The sequence below is a fragment of the Rhinopithecus roxellana genome, chromosome 21 (genome assembly GCF_007565055.1).
Source record: "Rhinopithecus roxellana isolate Shanxi Qingling chromosome 21, ASM756505v1, whole genome shotgun sequence".
Taxonomy (NCBI): domain Eukaryota; kingdom Metazoa; phylum Chordata; class Mammalia; order Primates; family Cercopithecidae; genus Rhinopithecus; species Rhinopithecus roxellana.
The window spans coordinates 38844416-38870821 of NC_044569.1; the positions used below are offsets into that span (position 1 = coordinate 38844416).

A 26406-nucleotide genomic window follows, 5' to 3' on the forward strand; every position below is an offset into this window, starting at 1 on the left:
TTGTCTGTTTTATGATTTGTTTTAATGGTTCTTGTTCTTAGTAGCCTATTTAGGCTGGCAAGATTGTTTCCACAACATTTTACAGAAGACTTCTTTAATCCTCTTTCGTAAACTGATAAGCCGTAGTCAGGGCACTAGCCTATAGCACCATATTATATTAATGTATTTTACTTGTAATTTAGAGAACAAGAAGAATATCCTGATTTGAAGTCTAAACTGTCCCCCATGGCACTGCACAGCTGATAACCGCAAACGAGAAAGATGTGTATATCAAATAGTTTACAAAATGAAGCCAGCTGTGTTTCCCTACATACTGTGGCTTCCTGACATGCATCATTAAACCTTATTAGCTACTTCCTTTTACAAAGATTCTTGTAGTCTTGAACGTTGCATATTAACATTTTCTGCCCCTCCAACTGGAAATTATTTGCTTTATTGTAGAGTGTCAACTTGCTCTAGTTTCTGATGCGTTCTAATTGGTACTTTGGAGTATAATCATCGTGCGATACCATGCCATGCATTTCTTTATTTGGAAATTAATACAGACCTTTTCACTTTATCTGTCAATCTGAGCAACTCTTCACACAATTCCCAACTCTTGGGATTGCTTACAAACCATTAAGTATGAAATGACTCATAAAATGTCTCTGAAGACATAAAGTAACAAAAAATTTTTAGATGGTTTGAAATAATGTTGCATTTTGCCAAGATACCAGTAATAAACTTCTTAAATAGACAGTTTTAATAATAAAACGGTGATTATGCAAGATGAAAAGTTTATTTAACCATAATACCTTTTTCATTTAAAATTCTCAGCAAATCTGCTAAAGTTCATTTTACTTACAAAAGAATACAAATCCTAAGAACCATGGATTTTTGAAAATGATGTAATTCAAAGTTAGCTATTAGACTGCTATAACTATCCTTCATTCTTTTTTCTCCTTCTTTGCTATTCTATGTCTGCAATTCTGCTATTCTCCCTTAAAAATTAAAACAGTTACCTATTGTTAACTTCTGGTTAATAGCTAGTTAAGCAGATGTGTGGGCGGAACAGAAAATGTACAGAATCTAGTGACTTTGTTTAAGATGATAGTAATTTTGAGGTGTTTCAGACACTGGTCAATATTTTATATATCCTCATTTTAAATATAATTATAAATCGGTGATATGCATTTAATTGCAAGGGGAATTAAATAGAATACTGATTGTGGTTCTGATCAGCAAATATTTTAGTCATATGTCTTGTCAAGACAGCTAATGACTCTTGATTTAAAAATAGTCGAGTAATTTTACATAGTGGTAGGTGCCAGATATCTGGAAAATGGGATGGAGATCTTCCAGTGGCTCATAAATCTCCACGTATTTACACAATAAGCCAAGAAACATAGGAGAGAGTGACATGTTACTTGACAATGACAGCCTTGTGTCCTTGACTAGGTCCTATAACATCTCTTCTGTGCTGATTCTGATACAGCTGTATGTAGGTTATCAAGGTGGTGGAAACATGCTGAAGTCAGCTGGACCACAGTTGAGCAGTTAAGCATTCAGGAATTTTCCTGATCATTGTCATTTTGTGGTGGTTCCTAAGATACTGTTACAAGAACAATTAGCAACTTCAAATGGTATGTTTAGTGTTTGAAGTAGCCCTTAATGAAACCAGACTTTCTGGAATCTTATATAAAAATATTTTTCACTGATAACTGTTTAGTAAATTCCCTTGCACAAACCATTAAATATATTATACTTGTTGGCATGCCAAAGAAAGAATTCCGATGCCAACATTTTGAAATTAATTACTGAAGAAATTTCTCACTTTACTGTAGAAACTAATCGGTATCATTACCTCTTATGAAGATAATCTAGGTTGGAAATTAAAGTTTTAATTATAAAATTAGTGATCTTGTTTATTAATAATCTTTTAACCATTCTATTTTCTAAAATTTTATAAGAGAAATAAGCAGGTGGAAAGTGGTCTTCCCCTCCACCCCACCCTCCATTCTGCACAGTTTCTTTAAAAACAGTTTTCATGGCCATGTTCCAAGCAGGCTCCATGGAAGGAGGGCTAGGCTGGCGCCTGTCTGCTGGGCCACCCCCTGCCCTCCTGTATACCTGCATTTGCAGGGACTCACTTTGCTTGTGAAAAGGAATCGTCCCATCTGTTTTTCTCTTCTGAATCTCAGCCTTTTTCCACCATCTATGGCCCAACATTTCGAAGCTACTTATCAGAATAATTTCTTCAATATCTCACATTCTGAATGCTAGAAACACATCAAGTAAATTTTTCTTTTTTTAAGCTCCTTGAAAAGAGTTCAAAGCTCTTTGAAGGAAGGACAGACCTTGTGCTTGGGAATTTCGGAATACTGTGACATTAGAAGCCCTGACCACATATTAAAGTACTTTTCTTTATGAGTTTTTAATAGAATCTGATGACATTTTAGTACTGTACAAGTTTTTTGTTCAGCAATATATTTTGTAAATTATACTTAAATGAATATTTGAAATATATTTTAAGAGTGTTTGTACCTTACCCTGAGATATTTAAAATAAAGACTTGCTACATTCAGGGTAAAATAAAAAGACAGATACCTCCCAGAAGCAAGATGTCTAAAGAGCATAGTCTCTTCAGTGTGTACTATTAGAAATAGACTGAGAAAATGAAAGATGAGTGCCCTGTATTTTAAATTATTTTAAAGAAAGCCATGGTCTTCCCTTTACTATGTCTCTTAAAGTTTTATGTCTCCTAGTGAGAGACTTTCTTTTACAGTATCAGTACCACTTAGAGTTATTATTAGAATAGATTCTATTTTTTATATGCCTTGGGGCAAGAAGTAGTTGAGTGTGCGCCTTGTAAAGAAGCATGAAGCAGTCAGAACTCCTGGGCTCCTGGGGACCCTGAGGTCCAGTGACTTCCCACCCCCCACTGGCGGGATCTGCTCTTCTTGGAGTTCCTGCAGAGCTTGCTGGCTTGTTTGTAAAATACAATGAGAGCTTTATGACCCCCCGTAAAGTCCTGGGTATTGTGTGTTTAGATAGTAAGGCTTAGAGAATAGGTTCATGCTCTTTGTAAAGTATTTGTTAAATATAAAATTACCCAAATAAACTGTGTATTAGACTGAAAACCAAATGCCACTTCTATGAATGATGTTGCATTGTGAGGTTTCTGGTGTTAGTGGATAGCTTATGTTATTAATGGAATTATTTTAAATTGGTTACTGGTCTTGGCAAAACCACTTAAAATTGATGTCTTCCTATATTAAGACCAAAAAAAGGGAAATATATTCAGGATCTTGAAATCATTAAGGAAGCTGTTGTTACAGTGTTATCAACTTACTTTTTAGCCCGGAATCTTCGAAAAGCCTTAGGAGGGCACCACCTTACTGACTGTGCGGCGGGCACCACCCTACTGACTGTGCACAGCATTTCCGAGGCCCTGTCTTGAAATAGGGCTTCTTATGAGATGCCAGATTTTTATTCAGGGGCCCCTTCCCACCCCTCATAATCCAGGATGTTCAAGTCTGTAGATTCTGGCCTGCATTCTGCATGACAAAACATATATTTAGGGTAACGCTTTTTTCAGAAACAAATAAATGAGTGAGTGTATGTATTGTGCTGCACTGGCTGGGTTAGAAATGGCCGGCGCTTTCGGGAGAGCGGGGTTAGAAATGGCCGGCGCTCTCTGGGGAGTGGGTCTGCGGAGACGAGGACCCGCGCCGGCCTCGCGCTCCCCCTGCTGGCCGCGCCCCGCACTCCCCGCGCTCGCTGGCTTCCCTCCCAGCCGCCTGCGTGAGGTGTGAGACCCTGAGAAGGGTGTGAGCAGCGCGGCGGTGGTCGGCAGTGTAGTGTTGGAATGAACGTGACTCTTACACTTCAGCCTCCTCCGCCTTCTGATTTTCAGATAAAGAATGTGGTGATTGTAAAATACGATGAGGAATAATGTACATTAGAAAATGTATAGGCTTATCTTAATATTCAGTCCTGGATTTTAATGTAATTTCTATACGTAGAGCAAAAATTAAATTTCCAAATAGTTTCTAGATCATTTTGCATGTTCTCACATGCTTATTTTTGTTTTAAATATGGTTTTGATGTATCACAAGTTGAGAACATTTGAAAGAATTTATAACAAATGAATTTATAATACTTACTAAATATAAAAGTTTTTCACTTCTTACCTTTCAGCCAATGTGTCGCTTTGCATTTGCTGACTTTTCATGCATTGATTGACTTTGATGAAGGTTCTAATATATCAGTAAAGGCATGCACCAACAGGTGGGACCCAGTTGTCCTGTATGAACGTAGAAAGCATGAGTTTTGTAAGGGCAAACATGAGATGTGTGTATGTGTATACATGGTGTTCAGAGATGATGCTACTTTCTGACATTATGGACGATAATAACAAATTCTGGTGAGTGGATACCTGTCCTGGAAAATGCTAGAGCCAGCATCGAACCTTCTCAAGTGATCTAGAAGTCCAGCAGTTTAAGAAGATAACCTCATTCTGCACTCCGGAAGCCCCCTTCAAACTTAGCTTGCAAATTTTAGTAATAATTTTGTCGTTAAAAACATGTTTATATAGGTCTGCTGACAGAGTGACAATATCTATTGTCTGTAACATCAAAAGTTGGGTAGCTTCAGTTTGTGTAAACTAGGTGTGAGGGTTTACTTTGAACTCCCTTGTCTCTTAATTGTGTGTCATATGTTGGTTTCAAAAGTGGTTTTGCTTCCCTGTTTAGTAGCTGATTCTTGCATTAATACTTTTCTTGTTTATACGAAAAATATAGTACTCTTTTAATGTTAAATGTTCAAGGGAAAACATTCTATATGATTATATAGCAAGCAAGGGAAAAACCTTAAATTCTGAGTATAGAATAGGCAAAATGTTGAATTTCTTGGTAGGTAAACATGTAGGTTATGAAATATTCTTTCAGAATAGACTTTAAATTGTCTATTGTATAAATACAGGTTTTGATTTTTAAGAACTAAGGTGATAAATTGTAACATTAAGAATTGTTGTGCTGATACTTATTTAGGGAATTCTTAAAACACAGATTATTGACCCAACAGACTATAATGGCTAAAAGAAACCCTTCTTATTTTGCAGATCACTGAGGTGATAAACGATAATGGCTCAGACACATCTGTAGTGTGTGGTCAGTCTGCATGTACTACACACACTTAAGGCTTAGTAGTTCATATCCAAAAAAGAATAAATAATAAACTTCAGAAGGAAAAAGACTATGTAGCATCACTTTTTAAAAAGTAATACTTTTAATTTAAACTTCGTAATGGAAAAAGTTGTTGCTGTAAAATTTAGTACTTAGATTTAGTGCATGAGTTTCATTTATTTGAAATGTGGAAACACAAATGAAGATCTGAAAATTGCTTATTTTTTTCTTGTCTCTGAAGATTTTTCTTGTCTCTGAAGATTCTACTAGCAGTGGAAAATATAGGGCTTATTTACTTCAAAGATACTTAAAAGAATATGCTTTTTATAGGAATTTCAGTTAGGTTAAAGCATAGCCCTGTATCCATTTTGTAGTCAGGGTCTAAATTCTTAATGAAGAACTGATCCACAGATAGTTCAGCGGATGAAAGACAAGCAGCGTTAACAGTTGTGTTTTCCGCACATAGTCAGCCATGTACAAAGCTGTCCTTCTCTGCCTGTGCAGAGTAGTCGTGAATGAGTGAGGTGTCAGAGTCGAGGCTTTTCAGATTGTCCTGTGTTCACAGGGAAACTACAGGACAAGCTAAAATAATCGAGTGCTCTACCAGAGTTTAAATTGGCGCTCTGAAGTTTTGCATTTTACTATTCTAAACTACTTCTGTGTAAGGGGTAAGTCTGCACGAGTTTTAAAAGATGGGTGACAGTGTTTGGATGCCAACATCCTGTTCACCCGGGGTGACGTCATCAGCAGTAAGTGTTGCGCAGGCACTTTGTTGAATCATGGATAGGGCCTGAGATTTTACAGCATTCGACGCCTACTCCAATTTGCTGTGTACATTGATTGATCAGGAACTTAGTAGTGTGATGTGAGTTTTAACTTTGAGATGGATTGAAGTGTTGCTGTGTCATGGAGATAAGGTCTGATTCTCACTTGTCCGAGCATTCGTTAAAAAAAAAAAAAAAAAAAAAAGGCTGATCTTTTCTTCATTAAGCTGGAGAATACCGTATTTACCCTTTATTGTTGGTATAAACCATTATTTTACTGAGAACCATTAGCTATTTTAAACTTGGTACATAAATTAAAGAGGAACTAAATGGATGTGTGATCGTTGCCATTAGTAGCATTTTAGATTATACAGGCAATTATTGTGTTCATTATCCTAGAACAGCCCCTTTGTAGAACCATTGTGGTTGTCTTAGACATTATGCACAAATTTTCCCTTGGAGGTTAAAATTTCCAGTAGTGTATTTTATTTTGTTATCACAGTTGTTTCAAATAAAACAAATATTATGACAAGTAGAAGAAAATTTGCTTCATCTCCTAATATAGGAGATGACAATGAATGTTGAAAATAACTTCTGAGTGTATTTACATTACCTTTTCTTAAACAGTCATAATTACTTCAAGCGATTAATATATTTTGTGAGTGAAAAGTTTACAGTCATGGCAAAAGATACCTGGTCTGTCTAGGTATCTAAGACATTCTTTTAAAGAAGGAAGAGATCCACATCAAAACTGAAGTTACCACCTTCTTTATAGAATCTGTAACTTTATAAGTTAACTGGTTTTTATTTTAAATAGCTTATAAGAGTTCAGATTGTATTTTAGATGAGTTGAAGAAAAGCATATTTCAGAGAAATTGAATATTAAAAGATTATTAATTGAAGTGGGTTAAAAAAAAAACCCAAGTGTTGAAATGTGTCTTTTCTTCTGTTTTGTTAGAATTGAAAAAATTAAAATAATATAAAAGCAACCTACAAGATTTACACTATGTACTGTAGTTTGGTTACAAGTTATATTCCAGGAACAAGAGTCACAGTTCAGAAAAGGCCACCTGCAAGGCACGGCCCATTTTTGAAAAGTTGTATTTTATTCCACTAAATGTTTTATTGCTCTTCTTTAAGTTAAAAGGGGTTGGGAGAAGACAACATGTACTTGGCTTCAAAATGGTTACATTCACTAGTCAAGCATCTGACCACATCTGTCTTCATCAATGAGAAAGGTACTAACGCTTTGAGTGATCTGCATATCGGTGTGCAGTGGCTGCTTTGAATGTTTCCACCCAATACGTGGCATTTTTTGAAAGGAAACTTTGTATTCATTTCTGAGTGTTTTTGTCCTGGCTTTTACAGTTCCTCACTGCTATGTTGCAGGGGAAAGTGTGAGGTGGTGGTTATGCATTTTGCAAGACAGTGATTCTTTATTTTATTACAAAAAAAGACCAACTCTGGAAGGCCAGATTAAATCATTCCTTTCACTTTTTAATGGGATTTGGATGAATAGAGTAAAATATGCACTTTGCATTCATTGATAGCATCTTTAGGTTGAGGTAATTGAGTCTTTTTTCCCTGACTGAATGAATAATGACTTCATCTGATCCTCAGTGAGGCCTGAAACTTAGACCGCCTTTGTCACAGCAAAAAGATCTGGGCTTTGAAACATGCTCTACTTCCCTGGCTTAATTTTTCTTCATTTTAATCCAAAAACCTATTTTTCTCAATAATTCAAGCATAAACTATGTAGTAGTTGAAGTAGCGGAAATTGCATGATATTTGTCCTGGTTGTTCTGCTTTTTAAATAGAGCTGATAAAGCGGCCGCAGAGGTCTTCAGCTGCCCGGTTCTCAAGGGAAGGCACAGCCCATCCCCGCAGCAGCGTTGGGAACTTCAGAACTGGTTGAGTATTGCTCCCTTTCAGACTGTTTGTGATCTGGGGGAGCGGCGCTGTTACTGGTCTTGTGGCTGACCCAGAGATGAAAAAGCCCATGCTGGAGCTCCGAGATGTTGGTGTGGACATTTTACTTGGCTAGAAGGGGATCTGCTCTTGTGGATTAGAGAGCAGTGTGCTTTTTTGCAGAATATACAGCTGGGAATGTGCAGTCTTTGAAGAGTTTCTGTTGAAAATGAGCTGCTGTCTGTGTTGCTGTATTGCAACACGGAGAAGAGTTTTTGTGGCAGGCCAAGTGTCTCATTAATTGTTACATTAGAATCCAGTTGCTCTTTCATATAAAACTGACACTTTGTGTTTAAAGTGTCTTCAGTTAGGAGTCTTACACAGTGAAGTGGCCAAGTGAGCCCTGTGGCAGTGTGCACAGGACAGTGCAGGAGGGGCCGCCTCACCCTGCCGAGTGCAGCACCCTGTCTGTGTTGGTCATGGAACCCACACTCTGGGCACTGCCAGTCCCATGGCTTTGGAGTCCTGGTCATTGCTCCTGTTGTGCCTACACTGTTGTGAAAGGCCATGAACTATTTATTAACCGATGGTAGTGCTGACTGTCGGCCACAGGAAGTGATTCAAAACAAGCCTGGTTAGAAAAGAAAACTTACTATTTTATGATTCTCTTTTATAACATAGATCACTGGTGTTCGTCTTATTTCTCCTACTAGATTAGCTGTTTCTTGCAGGTAAAATCTTACAGTTAGCTCGTTTTCATAACCTTAGAGTTTAGCACAAAATGTAGTAGACATTTAAATTTATTTGTTTAATTAGTTGAGTTTTCTTCGCAGCTGCATTTAATGGGCTTTCTGACAAAGTTTTATTTTTGCTTGATAATTGCAGGTTCTAAAGATCTTATGAGAGTTTGTGGAAAGTATTAATCAAAACCAGATATAAACTATGAGTTGTGGGAAAAGGCTAGCTTTCTACTGGGCAAAGTTACAGATTTTTCAAAAGGCACTACAGAATAAACCAAGTTATTTATTAGCTCTGTAATTCTCAAACTTTTTATTTTTTTAATCAGGTTTTTTGCAATCATGTTTTCTTCATGTACTCCTTTTCAAAAGTTGTTCCAGATTCAGGAGAAATTTGAGGTGGCAGATAGATAACCAACCTGATAGGATTTAGTCTTCTGTTAATGTCACATAGATCAGAAATAAGTAGGTAAGTTAAGTACATGCTGTTCCCCAACCTGGTGGTGCTGAAGGCAGTGGCCTCTCACCCTGGCACCTCTGCCCCGGGGGTACCACCACTTACAGATGAAGAAAACGAAGTTTAACAAAGAATTTAAGGGTGTTCCTCAAGTCACACATTTAGTAAACAGAGAAAGTGGATTCCAATCCAAGTATGTAATAAGAGCAGTAGCAGCACACCTGGGGAGCGTACTGCCCAGCAGGAACTGTGGCCACTGTGCCTTGCGTTCCCTCTTCGCATCCCCGGGGGCTGTAAGGAAAACATCCCACAATCCCTATTTTACAGATAAGAAAGCCAAAGCCCAGCTTGCCCAAGGTTATGCCGCTAAGTGGCAGAGTCAGCCTCTAGATTAGCCTAAATCCAGAGTCCCGAGGAATCCTAGTTGCTGTGCTGTGTCACTTCTCCCTCCCTTCCTGCAGCGCCGAGTTCCCTCTCATCCCCCAACCCCACTCACTGGACTGCCTTGTGGTCTTTCAGGACTGAAAGCAAGCAAAGAGAAACAGTTCACAGTGATTGCTAGAGCTCGAAATTGAAGCTACATGCTTCAAAAGAGCTGTATTCTCTTAACTTGTACAGCGAGAGCTTTTTGGGTTGCTAGTTCTCACTGTTTCCGAGATCCTATACAGAATGCAGCCAAAAAAATGAACTGATTCTTACTGACATAATTTTCCCTCACATTTTGCTCAGCTGGTAAACGATCCATAGAATGGACTTGTGTGTAGTGTACCTGACTAGGAGAACATACAGTGTATGATTTGTGCAAATTAAAAAAGTTTTATTTTAAGCTAACTATCTATTGCTTTTTTTTTTTTTTTTTTTTTTTTTTTTTTGCTGTAAGACAAGTTCTTTCAAAGAGACTGTTGGTAGATGGGAAAGACATACACATACATACTGTCCTGTTCTTGGGAACTCTCCATCTAGAGTAGGATCCTCATGGGGGATGTGCAGAGGCGCCCACACAGATAACAGAGGCATGGCCATGGCGTAGCACATGCAAGGAAGACACGCCCGCGCCCTAAAACTCTCTGTTCCCGGGCCGCGCCCTGAGCAAGCTTCCAGTACCCTTCTCTAGGCTTGCGTTTCACTTTGCCTGAGCCAGTGACCAATGCGCCACCCGTTCAGAGGCCATGTCTGAGTGCACTGCGGCTGTGTGCTCTGGCCTCGTGTTTTGTCAGTAGACCCTTTCTGGAAATACTCTGGGAATCATGACTCATTTCTAGAAATTCTGCCTGAATCTGTTAAAGGTTTTTCAGGAGAAAAGTTAGTAATATTTTCATATTTCATTATAATAAAGGCTAATACCAAAAAAATTTAAAGTTTTTTTTGTCATCATTACCATGCATTCTGATTTATAGTATTAGGGACATTATGGTTAGCTTGTTCATGTATTATGTGTTTTTCTTTCAGGTTGGTTTGTTGGACCTTGAACTCAATCGGCTGACGAAAGCACTATTTTTGGCTTTAGTTGCTCTTTCTGTTGTCATGGTAACCTTACAAGGATTTGTGGGTCCATGGTACCGCAATCTTTTTCGGTTCCTTCTCCTCTTTTCTTACATCATTCCCATAAGGTAGGTTTAAAAACGAATGTCAAACAAATGTCTGGTTTCATTGAGTATGATTTTATTGAAATTTATCTTTGTCAGTGTGAAAGAAATTATCCAAACAAAGCTAGAGAAGTAAGAGCCAGGAGGTCTGAGGAATCTGGAGGAATTCTTCAGTGGAAGTGTTGCTGGGGAGACGTCGTCAGTGCCGGTAGAATGATCTAGAGGTGTCATACTTCCCTGATAGTGAACGTGCTGATGGTGTCCTCTTCAACAATCAGAGGATATTTCCTGATGAAACATAAACCAGAATTGCACAAAATTAGTTTTGTTTTTTGCTGATAGACTTTTAAATTTCCAGTGCCCTTTGATCTGTGTGGAATCATTGGCATTTTAAAGTTCTATTTAATATATCTAATATCTGTCAAGTTAGATAAAATATTGAGGCTGTGTTTTTAATATGGACTATCATTTCAAAATATTAACCTATATTGTAACTACAGATTGGGCTATAAGTAGTTAATATTAGATGCCTATTTAATGTAAAGACTAATATTTTACCATATGAACATAAATCCATTTTAAAGTATTTTCAAAAATATTTTAAGAAAGATATTCTTAATATATATGATTTAAGACGTTCATAGGAATGAGCAGCTGACCCTCACGTTGGATAAAGTGTGAATCTAGAACATCTACCTTTTGTAACAGAGAACGGACTAAAACAGTATAGAATGCTTAGGCTCAAGGAGGTAGCCACTTTGAAGAGAAAGATATCTCTATTTCTAACCCCAGCTTTCTCCATAATTTGCTCTAAAAGGTGATGTCTCTTCCATTTAGTTATGTCATAAAGTCAGAGCTATAATCTGTTCTTGGGGTGTGTACACACTGCACTGCCCTCACAGACAATCACTGGGAATGAATCCAGTTGCTCTCACCCAGTATATTCGAGAGGTAGGAAATCAGCCTCCTTTCTGCGCGTCACAGCACAGATTCCTGTGGATGCTCCCTTCCACAGTGTTGCTGGTTCATGGTGGCCAGGCCTGTGCAGAGAGCACGCAGCAAACAGCAACTTCTCGTTGCAGCTGTGTGACTTGCTGCTGACATGGACTTTCTGCACTCCATAAAGCTGACTGCAGAGATGGCTATTCCAACCTGACTTGTGGATTGAACCTAATAAGGCCCACCTTCCCCACTCTCCTCTCTCACCACACTGCAGCTATCCCCATGTGCCAGCTGCTTCCCACCCTAGCTGTGTCCTCTGCTTCGGTGCTCCTGTACCTCATCATTCCGTGGCTAGGCTTGTCTTGTCACGTCACTTGGCTTTTACCCTAAATACTCTTCCTCAGAGAGGCTGCCTTTGTCTGCTCAGTACAGACCAAGAAACAGCCAGCCACTTGCTATCACAGCAGCCTATTGAATTCTGTGTAGATCTCTATGACATTCATCTTGTTTGTTGCCCGTTTCTTTCTTCTCACTAAGCCCTGTGAGAATAGAGGCCTTGTGTGGCCCGTTTGTTGTTGTGTCCTAGTTAGGGCCTAAAACGGAGCATGCTTGGGATGTGGTAGGGCCTCCGTAAGTATTTGTTGAATGGACCCATTACAAAGGCCCCGTCCTGCTCAGAGGACCCAAGCACAGATCATCACAGTTCTTGTGCCAGCACGTATTGAGTGCCACAAGTGAACTCTGTTCGTCTTTGTCCTCAAAATACCCAGCCCCCCACTGGCTAAGTGGCAATTAACAAAGTATAACCAGAAAGTAACCTGCCTTTTGTATCTGTCTGTCATGCCAGAATTTACTTATTCGGATGTGATGGTCCTTCAGGTAGTTCTCATTTGTTGTTCAGCCTAAATACTCACCTTGATCCCAGGCCCTTCACACATTGCATCTTCTCTCCACCAGCTTCCTCTGTTTGATACCACCACTCCCCAAGAGTCTCCTTTGTCTCCAGACACATGAATGAACCCTGGTATCCATTTTTGTATTGTCACGTGAGAAGATAGGTTAGCCATCAAGTGAAGGAGGAAATAAGACATTTCTCCTGCTTTTCTTAGTTTCTGCTGGTTGGAATGCCTGTCTCAGGCAAAGCAGGCTGCAGTGACTGGCCCAGATGGAGGAGCTGCTTCTCCTAGAGCTGCAGGGAACACCTCCTGACACTGTGGCCTTGTCACTCGAAGACCTGCTGACTAATGGGAGTCGAGTCTCTGGTTCTCAGGAGCTCCACGTAAGGCACATAGTGAGGCACATATACATGTTTGTGCCAGCTTGAGAACCTGTCTCAAGGGTGGCATATTTTTCTCCTATGGAGAAAATGTATTCCAACTCCCAAAATATGTTGATAGACACTTTTGCGGTATCTGCCTTTTGGGTTATATTAGGTTATGCGTTCATTTTTATCAGAGCTTCATAACACAGACTGTGTTTGGGATTCTTCCCCTGCAAGTTGCTTCCAGAGCCTCATAGCATGTTGTTTTCATTACTGTTTGCTTTGTGGATTGGTATGTGGTCATTTTATAAATATTCCATGTATGCTTTAAAAATATGTGTATTTTTACATGAATTATTCTATGTCCATTAGATTGATCTTCTTTAATGTATGCGCTTTACTGTTGTTTTTTTTTTTTTTTTAAACTCCTTAACTTTTTAGTTACTGAGAGTGTGCAAATCTCTCACCATAATAATGAACTTGTCCATTTTCCCATACCATTTTGTGAATTCTAGCTTTATATATTGTGAGGCTATGTTATTAGTTGCTTACAGGTTTAGGATAGCTCTTATTATTCTGGTGAATGAAAATCTCTTATAAACAGCATTAGCTAGGTGGTAGTGATGTTGTCTTAAATCCCATGCTACTGTCTTTACACTTACTGTGATTAATACTTTATTTGCATTAATTTATGCCACCTTATTTTTGCTGTTTGTTTTACTTCTGTATTTATTTTTCTTTTCTTTCTTACAACCTTTGGAGTTTTTTCAATTCCATTTTTTCTATTAACTTGAAATTATACCCTATATTTCTATTATTGTGCTTTCCCTAGAAGTTTTACATATTTAATATGTAATATTTAGTAAAGTTTAAAGTTAAGCTTTATCTTTACTCTCCTCTCAATCAATGCTAAGACCCTAAAATATTTTAAGTCAGCTCATCTCCCCTCTCCCATCCACTTACATGCTTTACTAGTCGACATTTGCTTTCATCTTGTCATCCTGTTTGGTTTATACTCAGTGTTTGCACTAGACCTCCAGGCCGCAACCTTCTTGCCATTACTGCAGTAGTAAAAGGGTATTTCTAGCGAATCATCCTACATATTCTTGATCAGTCTTTTTTCAAAGAGGATAAGGGCTTTTAGCAGGGTAAATTTCATTTACAGAAGAATAACCTTAATGATTATGTCTGAAGTAAGACTTGGAAAATACAGTGCGTATTATTCACATCCAATCCCATTACTTTTTCTTTTGGCCGGGCGAGGTGGCTCACGCCTGTAATCCCTAGCACTTTGGGAGGCCAAAGCAGGTGGATCACGTGAGGTCAGGAGTTTGGGACCAGCCTGGCCATCATGATGGAATCCCGTCTCTACTAAAAATACAAACATTAGTGGGGTGTGGTGGCACACACTCGTCATCCCACCTACCTGAGAGGCTGAGGCAGGAGAATCGCTTGAACCCAGGAAGCGGAGGTTGCAGTGGGCCAAGACTCCCCACTGCTCTCCAGTCTGGGCAGGCAAAAGAGCAAAACTCTGTTTCAAAGAAGGAAAGAGACAATACAAGGTAGCAAGGTAAGTGTTGTGGTCAGTAAGTAGTCAAAGCTGACGCTCTGGCCCCTGCTGACACAGAGCAAGTGGGCAGGCCATCCAGTGCCCTTGGCCTCTTCTTAATCGGAGGGGACAGGCGAAAGCATATAAACGAAAGCAGTTACATAGTGGTAAAACACTGTGTAGTAAAGTCAAACCGGGCACTGGAACAGAGAGAACCTTGCAGGGCTTCAGAGCAATGTGGGCCTTCCCTGACCGGGTGCTCATTAAGCAGTGGCCTGCATGGTGAGGCCACTGTGGAAGACCTGGGGAAAATGTCTTGGCAGAGAAAGCACGTTGTCCCAGCACAGCAGAGACGGCCAGTGGCTGGCACACATGCACTCCAGCTCAGCCTCCCCAGCCTCCAGCACAGGGCGCCTGCTCCCATGTCTGTCGAGCAAACACATCTTTTTCTAGGAATTCCTTCTTTTTTGCTCTCATTAATTTGATTTTTCTTAAAGTCAGTTGATTTCTTTCAGTTCTAGAATGTCACATGATGTTCCTTTCAAGGCTGCTTCTCTTTCATCGCGTAAAAGGCCTCATGAGAGCTTTGCTTCCTTTTGTATCTAGGGTACCTCTGTCTTTAACTGACAAACTATTGAATAGTATTCGGACTTTTATTATGTTTTAGTGAAATATTGTATTTATATGGACTATCTCCAGTTACTTCTTTCTTTAGTAAAATAATATAGAAAGATTTGACCTTTTCCTATATCCGGTTACCAAGAAAAATTAATCATAGTTATGAAAATTAGTTTATGTAATAAGCATTTTTTAACTAAAACTAATTTTTGTTTTCATACCTTCGTAATTATATGTATTTATAGTAAAACAAAATAGAAAATAGGGCAGGTGAATAGCTTGAGTCCAGGAGTTAGAGACCAGCATGGGCAATATGGTGAAACCTGGTCTCTCCAAAACAAACAAACAAACAAAAAATTAGCTAAGCACAGTGGCATGCGCCTATAATCCTAGCTAGTTGGGAGGCTGAGGCAGAAGGATCGCATTAGCCCCAGAGGTGGAGGCTGCAGTGAGCCGAGATCACGTCACTATACTCCAGCCTGGGCAGCAGAGCAAGAGCCTGTCTCGAAAGAAAGAAAGAAAAAAAACTAATAATAAGAGAAGATGATAAGTATGATCTGTAATCCTGCTATCTGTACTCAAATTCTGTCAAACCTTTCCAGTGTGTTTATACAGACTTACAAATATGACTATGCATATTTATATCTACATAAAATACCCACACCCCAGATTAAGTCTGTGTATCCTTCTCTAGTGTCTGCTTAGAAAATGAGGACGATGGCAGGCTTTCTGCAGGTCTCTCTTGCTCTGGTTTTTCAGTCAACAGTTTGATGTTTAGCATGTTTGGTCATGCTTGGAGAGGCTTTCGGGGAAGAACTATCACTTCCCCTCTGTTTGGCTCCAGAACATCTCACACCACTTCACTTCCCCTCTGTTTAGCTCCAGAACATCTCACACCACTTCACTTCCCCTCTGTTTAGCTCCAGAACGTCTCACACCACTTCACTTCCCCTCTGTTTGGCTCCAGAACGTCTCACACCACTTCACTTCCCCTCTGTTTGGCTCCAGAACATCTCACACCACTTCACTTCCCCTCTGTTTGGCTCCAGAACGTCTCACACCACTTCAACACAAGGCTCTACCGTGTTTCTCTCACTCAGGATGCAGTGACACAGGGTGCACGCAGGGGTGAGATCCGTTGATGTCAAAAGCACAGGACAATGATTCGGGGAATTAAAGTTCACATTTGATTAAAGCCAAGTTTGTTTTCCTTTTGCAAAGTTGACGTAAAATATGAATAACGACACGTTCTAGTATTTGCTAAATATGCTTTTGGATTGAATAAAAGGTAAGACTTCTAAAATATGTTTTGGTTTTGCACGGTATGCATATCTGAAAAGTAAAGTGCTTTTTTCTTCTTTCTTTCTTTCTTTCTTTCTTTCTTTCTTTCTTTCTTTTTTTTTTTTTTTTTTTTGAGATGGAGTCTTGATCTGTCACCCAAGCTGGAGTGCAGTGGCGCGATCTCGGCTCACTGCCAACTCCGCCTCCTGGGTTCACGCCATTCTCCTGCCTCAGCCTCCCAAGTAGCTGGGACTACAGGCGCTGCCACCATGCCCGGCTAATTTTTTGTATTTTTAGTAGAGACGAGGTTTCACCATACTAGCCAGAATTGTCTTTATCTCCTGACCTTGTGATCTGCCCACATCGTCTTCCCAAGTAAAGTGCTCTTTTCTCTGTTGTCCTAATACTCTTAAAGGGCTTTTCAAATTTAAGCTGTTTTATAAAAATTCCTCTGTATGAAGTAAAATATTTTGAGTTACTTGATAGAATTTACATTGTAAATTTCAAAGGAAAATATTATAGTATTTAACTTTTACTTTTGTAATTCTAAAATTCATACATGTTCCCTAAATCCTGTGCATCTCTCATAAGAAAAGGAAAATTGATTATCAGAATTCTATATTCATTTAAAGTTCTCTGAGGTCAGGGACTTGCAGTTACTTCCCTCTTTAATTATTACCTCTTTCGTCCATATGCTTTGAAATGCTATATACCAGTGTAGTTGATAATGCAAAAACTGTCTTATCAGCATGGGTCAGAGTGTTTTTACTCCCACATGAGGCATATGTGGGTGTTACCAGCAGAATTGTTTGACAAAGTGATAAAGGTGTTCCTTCTGCGAACACTGAGGAACCCCTTATCAATACAGCGGCTTTGTCTTTCTGAGAACACCGAGGAACCCCTTATCAATACAGCGGCTTTGTCTTTCTGCGAACACCGAGGAGCCTCTTGTCAATACAGCGGCTTTGTTGAAAGCACTGAAGGTGCAGGGTGTGTGTGGCTTGGGAGACAGGGTTTCCTCTCATTTACCAGGGGTCTGGGATCCAACCCAGTGAGCATGGTGATGCTTGCCCGTGAGCTTCCAGAGCAGATGGACTGTGCAGTCGGCACACCCCTGGAAGACCAAAAGTGTCAGGCAGCACAGGCACAGCAGTCATTGCTCCTGGATTTAGAAAAGAACTTTTCTGAAGGAAAATTTCTAGGAGCTTTATCAGGTTACTTTTCGGTTAGGTACCCTTTCTGTGACATTTTACAGGTTTTTGCTAATTTACCAAACAGCTTTAGTAAGACCTTATTTTCCAGGTAGAATGCTTGGTGAAAAGAGTGTTTTCAACTTCTTTAGACCTAGATGTGATATTCAGGTATTGATGATTTGGAAAATTTGGAGCCTATCCAGATTGCATAAAATGCTAATATTGGGAGATTCACTGTTTGGAAAGCATTCACCAAGGGTATGTCCAGGTGGTGTTTTGCTCTTTGAAGAGATAGATTAGAGGCAGGTATTAGTCTGTTCTCACACTGCTATGAAGATACTACACTAGACTAGGTAATTGATAAACAGAGGAGGTTGAATTGACTCACAGTTCTGCATGGCTGGGGAGGCCTCAGGAAACTTGCAATCATGGTGGAAGGGGAAGTAGGCCCCTTTGCAAGGCAGCAGGACAAAGTGTGAGCATGTGAAGGAGGAACCATCATACACTCACCAAACCATCAGAGAAACTGTCACACGCTCATCAAACCATCAGACCTCGTGAGAACTCATTATCACAACACGGCAGCAGGAGGTGTGAGCATGTGAAGGAGGAACCATCACACGCTCGTCAAACCGTCAGAGGAACTATCCCACACTCATCAAACCATCAGATCTCAGAAGAACTCATTATCATGACAAGGCAGCAGGAGAAGGTGTGAGCATGTGAAGGAAGAACCGTCCCACACTCATCAAACCATCAGACCTCATGCGAACTCATTCATTATCACGAGAACAGCATAGAGGAAACCATCCCCATGATCCAATCACCTGTCTCCCTCTACACATGGGGATTACAATTCAAGATGAGATTTGGGTGGGGACACAGAGCCAGACCCTCTCAGGGGCTGACTAAAGGATGTACTCAGCAGCTTTGCAGAAACCAGGAATAGAGAGGGGCTATCCAAGAAGGATCTGTGTTGGGGTCTGTTTTCTAATAGTGTGGACTCTCAGGGTATGCACAGGAGACCCATCATGTTTTATCAGCAGAAACTACCAGCTTGACCTAAAGGAACAGAGAGAGGATGAGATGAGAGAAGGCTGTTGGACTCCCAAAATCTGATAGGCAGGAAACAGGTTGATAGAGCTACTGGCTGCGAGCATGTGCTGCCTTTCAGAAAGAGGAAGAATGACCCCAGGGTCAGCATTGACATGGGCAGTGCAGAGGTCATGGAGCTGTCGGCCTAAGGGGCACTGAGACGCAGTTACTCTGTTCTTCTCAGCTCTTGAAACTTCACAGAGTTTGCCTTGCTGAATTTCAAACTTGCTTGGAATCAGTGATCTTATATTCCTTCCAGTTTCTCCCATTTGGAATGGAAATATCTATCCTTGTGCCACCACTGTATTTTGGGAGCAGATAGCTTGTTTTCTAGTTTCACAGGTCCACAGGTGGAGAGGAGCTTAGGTCCCAGGATGGACCATGGCCAGTGTCTCACCCATACCTCATTTAGATAGTTTAAATGATGAGATTTGGGACATTTGAGCAGATGCGGTTTGGATGAGATTTGGGACTTAATGTTGATGCTATAGTAGGCTGAGATATTTGGGATATTGGGATGGGGTAAATGTATTCTGCATTTGGGACTGATGTAAATTTGGGGAATGCTAGAGGGTGGACTCCCATGCATGCAGTGATGGCCCCCAAAACATGTGCCCACAAGAAATCTATGAATGGGACCTTACTTGAGAAAAGAGTCTTTGCAGATATGATTAAGATAATGATCTCTAAACGAGACCATCCTGAGTTAGAGTAGGCCCTAATTGCAGTGAATGTCCTTGTAATCAAAGGAGTAGGAATATGCCAAGGAGAAGGTGAGGTGAAGACAGTGGCAGAAACTGGAATGGTTCCACTACAAGCCAGGGCACGCCAAGGACTGTGAGCAGACCCAGAGCTGGAGGGAGGAGGAACAGCCACTTCCACCCACCCCACCCCGCCCCACCCCCGACCAGTGTCCGGGAGGAAACAGCTCTGCCCACACCTTCCAGATGGTGAGAAAATAACATTCTGTTGCTGTAAGACATCTAGTGATGGCATCTTTAAGAAACCAGCGCACCACATAGAGTCATTTTTTACAAAATGCTTCATCCCCTGCTCTTGGCAAGGTAGCGTCAGGAAGGGTGAGATGCTACAGTGTCCTATGGCCACTGTTTGGCTTGTAAGAAACAGTTCAGTTTCCCGCCATTCAGGAGTGTTTCCTTTCTGCCTGTTGTTCCTTGAGTGTTGTGGGAGGATGTCTCCTTGTCCTGCTAAGTGTCCTGCTAAGCTCTCACTTTTTAATAGGCAGCTCAGCCTTCTGCATGCTGAACACTTGGTTGAATGTGTAATGGTTCTTCATTTACTCAACATCCAAGTATGTGCTTTTGGGAAGGTATTGCGATGGGCCATTCAGCTTAGTACACGCCCCGTGCCGCTGTGTGTGAGCGTGCAGGGATGAATGGCGCGCACCCTCGGGGCCTTGCAGCTCAGTCCTCAGCGTCTTCATCTGGACACCTTGTTCTCCTCCCTCCCTCTCCTTTCCCTGCTCTTTCTCTCCATAGAAGGAAAAATTATCTAAAACTTTAAATTACTTCCTCCTCCTCTCCTTACAGCCTAGCCTTCAACAAAAGCCAAAAACCTGTCCCTAAACGTTCAAGTTTGTTTAGTTGTTGTTTTTTTTTTAAATAATATATTTTTCTTTAGGAAAAAAATATTTTTCTATAATTTATCTTTTAAGTTTTTAGTTACTGAGCATGGCTAATTCATGAACTCTCATCACTAGTTTTATATAAAGTTGAAATAAAACAAAGTTTTATTTTATATATACAAACCTTATTGCCTCTAATTGTGGAAATAGTGCTGGGGAACAGAGAAGTCATTTGATAGAAAAAGGGCATAGTTTAGAAGTAATTTTGGCTAAAGAGCCCCTTTTTCCAGTTTGCTTGTTTGAACTCAGAAAATTCAGAAAAATGAAGAGGTTTCTAAGATTGTTTGGGGAAACAATTTGAAAAATTTCTACGATGAAGCTTGTTTTCCAGATTTTAAGGTCAATGGAGATGCTGTGACAGGAAAACTGGTTAATACTGCTTTTCTAATACCACAGTCCATCTCCTTTACGTGGCACATATGCCAGGGATTCCATACATGAACCCTGAGGGTCCAGTGTGGCTGCAAAACCGTCTAGCACATAGCACCATCATCTTCACGCAGTTTCAGAGTTAAGGTGCCATACATGCTGAAGATGTTTCCTTTTATACTTTTTCTGTGTAAATCTCTTATTATAGCATGAATTATGTGCCGGTTTTTATATTGGCTTAGAAAATATATTTTTGCACAATTCATTTCGTTTCTTTTGAAATAATCACTGTCTTGGCTTTAAAAAATTAGAGTTAACAAATTTGTTTTAATCTATTGAAAAAGTTACTACTTTTCGTTGCACGGGCTGCTTCAGCGGCCTTTGAGCATTGTTTTGTTTTGAAATGTGTGGGCTTTAAAGTTTTCATTTCATTTTTAATAGAGAATTATATTTATTTATGAGATACAATGTAATGTTTTGGTGTATGTATACATTATGGATTGCTGCTTTTATGGTTAATTTCTTGCTTTTCCTAAAGGTGTGCCATCTAAAAATTACATATATAAATATATGCAGTCATCTCTTGGTATCCATGGGGGATTGGTTCCAGCAGCCTCCATGGATAGCAGAACCCGTGCATACCCGAGTCCCACGGTGGGCCCTGCAAAGCCTACCATAGCACAAGTGGGCATATGTGTCTGCGGGGTTCGCCTCCCAGGAATACTGTGTTTTGATGCATGTTTGGTTGCAGATGCAGAGCCTCAGATACGGAGGGTTGACTTGACTTACTAAAAAGAGTCCGTATCTGAGTGGACTTGCACAGTTCAAGCCTGTGTTGTTTGAGAGTCAGCTGTGAATTAGTTTTTCCTGTTTTGTTAGTTTCTGTAATTGAAATCATACTGGAGGTTTTCTTTTTGTCTTACTCCTTTTGTTTAACATGGCTGCATGCAGGAGGTTGTGTTGTCCTCTTCTCGTTTCTTGCAGCTTGTCATTCTCTTGCATGAGCACATTCCAGTGTATCTAGTGTATCCAGTATATCCGCTGTTTCGGGGTTTGGGTTGCTTCCAGTTTTTTTACAGTGGGCAGCAGTGCTGCTATTAACATTCCATGAATGTGTATTCCACACATTGGCACCCTGGTATAAGGTATCTAGGAGTGGCACTACTTGGCTATATCATTTGCCAAATTTACCAGATAATGTTTTAACTGTTCTTCAAAGTGGTTGTACCAATTTACCATTCCAACATCAATGTCAAGAGTAGTTCACATCCTCAGCAACACTTAGTATAAGTGAGTTTCTCATTGCAGTTTTAATGATCGTTTCCCAGCTTGATAGTGAGACTAAACAATTATGCCCATATATGTTGGCTATTTAGATTTTCTCTTTTGTGAACTTTCTAAGTCTTTTGTCTGGTGTTCTGGGCAGCTTGCAGTTATCTATTTTAGATGCCAAGGCTTTCTCGGCTTATGTTTTGCTGATATCTTTCTCAATCTGTAGTTTGACTTTTTACCCACCCATTGGTGAAATTATGAAAAAACAATTGTTGATTTTACATGCCAAATATATGAGTTTTTTTTTTTTTTTGGTTATCACTTTTTATGTTGTTTAAAAAATCCTTCCCTACTCCAAGGAGATGAAGCTCTCCTTTTACATTATCTTCTAGAAGCTTAACTGTTTTTCCTCTGACCACTGTAAGTGTTTTTTGTTTTTTTAAATATATATGGTGTGAAGTATGGTTTTTAAATACCATATTTTTGCAAACCAATTGTCTCAGCACCAGTTATAGAAAATACTTTTCCCAGTGATCTAGTGCCCTGTCTGCCGTGTACCCAAGCATTTGTATACACATGGGCCTGTTTGGGTTACCTGTTCTGTTCCCTTGGACTGTTTTTGTATTCCCACTATAACAAACTGTGTGTGTTAATAGACTTTTATAATAGTTCGATATTTGATAGAACAAGTCTATCCTCATATGCAGGTTTGTTATATAGACAAACTTGTGTCATGGGAGTTTGTTGTACAGATTATTTCATCACCCAGGCGTTAAGCCTAGTACTCATTAGTTATTTTTGCTGATCCTCTCCCTCCTCCCAGCCTCCACCCTCTGATAGGCCCCAGTGTGTGCGTTTTTCTCCTCTGTGTGTTCTCACATTTAGTGTGTTCTCACCATTTAGCTCCCAGTTATAAGTGAGCACATGTGGTATTTGGTTTTTTGTTTCTGCATTAGTTTGCTAAGGATAATGGCCTCTAGGCTCCATCCATGTTCCTGCAAAGGACATGAGCTCATTCTTTTTTATGGCTGTATGGTATTCCATGATGTAGATGTACCACATTTTCTTTATCCATTCTGTCATTGATGGGCATTTAGGTTAGTCCATGTTGGTCAGGCTGGTCTCGAACTCTTGACCTCGTGATCCACCTGCCTTGGCCTCCCAAAGTTCTGGGATTACAAGCGTGAGCCACCGCGCCCAGCCTGATGTTGAGCTTTTCTTCATATGATTGTTGGCCACGTGTTTGTCTTCTGTTGAAAAGTGTCTGTTCGTCCTTTGCCTACTTTTTAGTGGGGTTATTAGTTTTTTTCTTGTAAATTTGTTTAAGTCCCTTTTAGATGCTGGGTATTAAACCTTTGTCAGATGTGTAGTTTGCAAAAGAATTTTCTCCCACTTTGTAGGTTGTTTATTCTGCTGGTAAGTTTCTTTTGATGTGCAGAGATTCTTCAGTTTATTGAGATCTCATTTGTCAGTTTTTGCTTTCGTTGTAGTTGCTTTTGGTGTCTTTGTCACGAAATCTTCACCCGTGCCTGTGTCCTGAATGTCACTACCTAGGTTGTCTTCCAGGAGTTTTATAGTTTGGGGTTTTGCATTTAAGTCTTTAATGCATCTTAAGTTCATTTTTGTATATGGTGTAAAGAAGGGGTCCAGTTTCTGTCTCCTGCAAATGGCCAGCCAGTTATCTCAGCACCATTTATTGAATAGGAAGTCCTTTTCTCCTTCCTTGTTTTGTCAGGTTTGTGGAAGATCAGATGGTTGTAAGTGTGCAGTCTTATTTCTGGGTTCTGGGTTCTGTTTCATTCATCCTTGTGTTCTTGAAGAGTGTGTTGGTTCTTCTCGGCCATGAATATGGTGTATCTCCCAGTATTATTTAAGTCTTCTCTAAAATACGTCTTCTCAAATTTTGTTAGAGTAGTTCTTAGATACTTGGGATTTTGAAAATGATATTGTAAATATCGTTCTTAAAAGAACCATTTCCTCTCTCTTTGCTGATGTAAAGAAATAAACTTAATTTTTATAAAATTATTGACTATCAATTTTGGTAAAAATCCGATTTTAGTTATTAATTTAGGTGTATTGAAGTTTTTCTATATATAATCATATCATCAGTAAATAATGACAGCTTTTTTTTGATTCCAGTTCTTTGCACCATTTATTTCTTTTCCTTGTTTCTGCAGCAAAGATCTTCAGTATGTTGCTAAAGAAAAGTGATTATAATAAACATTCTTCTTTTGTTCCCATCCTCAAAGGCAAAACTTTCAACAGTTTGTCGTTTAAATATGCTATAAGTTTGTTTATAGAAGACTTTTAATACATTGACATTTTTCTGTTCCTATTTTGCTAAAAGTTGTTTTAAATCTTGAAAGTATTCTAGGAAATATTTTTCTAAATCTATTGAAGATTTTTCATCTTTAAATTTTTCTTCTTTAATGTATTAACATGGCAAATTATATTGATTGACTTTCTAGTGTCATACCAACCTTGTATTTCTAGGAGCAAAACCCCAACATGATCATGGTATATTACTATTTTGTTTATTATTAAATTCCATTTGCTTGTATTTTCTGTGAGATTTTTACATTGCTTTACAGGAGTGAAATTGACTTGTAATTTTTATTTTTCATACCATTCTTGTGGAGTTTGGTATCTGGATTATGCTGGTCTCATAAAAACATTTTTTTCTCATTTTCTTTCTCTAAAATAATTTATCTAAAATTGGAATTGTTTATTTCTTGAACATTTACATAAGAAGTCGATGTGAGCCTCAGCTTTTTACTGTGGAAACATTTTTGACACATTTGATTTAGTTATGGGACTATTTAGGTATGGGACTATTCAAGTTTTTAATTTCTTGAGTCAGTTTTGCAAAGTTACAGTTTTCAATTCATAATCAAGTATATAAATTTTCAGTTTTATTTACAACAGTTTGTTCATATTTTCCTGTTATCCCTGACACATATGGGATCTGTGATATCAACCTTTTTAATTGTTCATACTTGTTATTTCTGCCCTTTCTGCTTTCTTTTTTTTCCTGACTACTCTTCCAATAGGTTTGCCAACTTTCATTTCTTATGGAAATACCTGCTCTTATCTTTATGGATTCTTTGTACTCTGTATTATTTTTCTATTTCATTAATGTTTTCTCACTTGTCTATTTCCTCCTTGGTTAGTGTTCACCTTCTCCCCCCTTTGTGAATATATGTATTGGAGGCTAAAAATTTTTCTGTAAGTACTAATTTGGTTGCATTTCAGAAGTTTTCATATGTAGTATTTTTGTATTGTATTTTCATTTGTAGTATTTTGTTAAGTACAGAATATTTTAATTTCGACTGTGATTTCATCTTTGACCCATGCTTATTACAAACTTATTTCTTACCTTAATTTATAAGCATAGTTGAGAAATTTCTAATACATCTTTGTTCATAGTTTGATTGTATTTTTCTCAGAGGACATACGTTTTTAACTTCAGATCTGTGAAATGTGTTGAGATTTGTTGTAGGGTCCAATATTTAGTTCATTTTTATAAACATTCTTTGTGTGCTTCAAAACAACTTGGATTCCAAATTGTTGGTCATATGATTTTGTCTGTGTGATAGGTCAAGATTCTTAATCTTGTTTTTCAGTTTCTGTCTACCACTAGGGTCTTTCTCTTTCATAAAAGTTGCTGAAATGTGTCAAAATCTCTCATCAGTATTGTGAATTTGTCTATTTTTCCTTGGAATTCTGTTTATTTTTAGTATTTTATGTTTTGTGGCTTTGATATTGGATGCATACAAATTTAAATTATTATCTATTCCTAGTGAATTAAGCAGTTTCTCATTATAAAGTGACTTTCTTTATCTCTACTAAAGCTTTTTGCATTAAATTCTACTTTGTTTTGTGTTAATGTAGCAATGCCAGCTGTCTTTAATTTCTTTGGCATATCTTTTTCCATCTTTTTACTTTCAACTTCTCTGTATATTTATTTTTATGTGTCTCTTGTAATGAGCATACATCTTGTATTAGCATGCCATCTTGTAGTTAGTTTAATTTTTATCTAACTTTGGTAATTTTTGACTAGAGTATTTAGCGCATATTCAATTATTATAATACTGTTTATATTTTTAGTTTAAATCTGCTATTTTATTTTGTGCTTTTAATATTACTTACCTGTTCAATATTTTTCTCCTTTTTTGCTATTTTATTATTTTTTTTTGTAATGCAACATTTTTCTCCAGCAGTTTAGAAGTTATGTAAGTGGTTTCTGTTCTTTTAGTAGTTACTCTGGAAGTTAAAAACCTTCTTAACTTATCAGAGTTAAAAGTCAGTTCCCTTGAGCATTTAACTTAATTTGCTCCCTTCTGGACTTACACCATTTTTGTCACTTATTTTAATTCTAGTTGTTCTTAAACCCCAAAGAAAATCCTAGTTATTCTTAAACCTAACAATATCACTGATTTTGTTTATACATTCTCTATCATTTTGTTTTATCCACATTTCAGTTCGTAATATCTTCTTGCATCTTAGACCTTCTATGTAGAATAATTTGCCTTTTGTCAGAAATGTGTTTGCTTTTTGTGCTTTT

At 38.8% G+C, this 26406-nt stretch overlaps 1 protein-coding gene across 9 annotated transcripts in view; it reads left to right on the forward strand.

Annotated features, from left to right (window-relative positions):
- ATP9B (ATPase phospholipid transporting 9B (putative)) overlaps window positions 1-26406 on the forward strand; it is a 302593-nt gene that overhangs the window by 168137 nt on the left and 108050 nt on the right. For all 9 annotated transcript variants that reach the window (XR_004055661.1, XM_030925838.1, XM_030925840.1 and 6 more), the window contains one exon: window positions 10481-10641. Coding sequence is in view for 8 of the 9 variants with exons in the window: in XM_030925838.1 (XP_030781698.1) it covers window positions 10481-10641 (161 nt within the window). In the remaining variant the exon portion in view is untranslated. The remainder of the gene's footprint in view (window positions 1-10480; window positions 10642-26406) is intronic.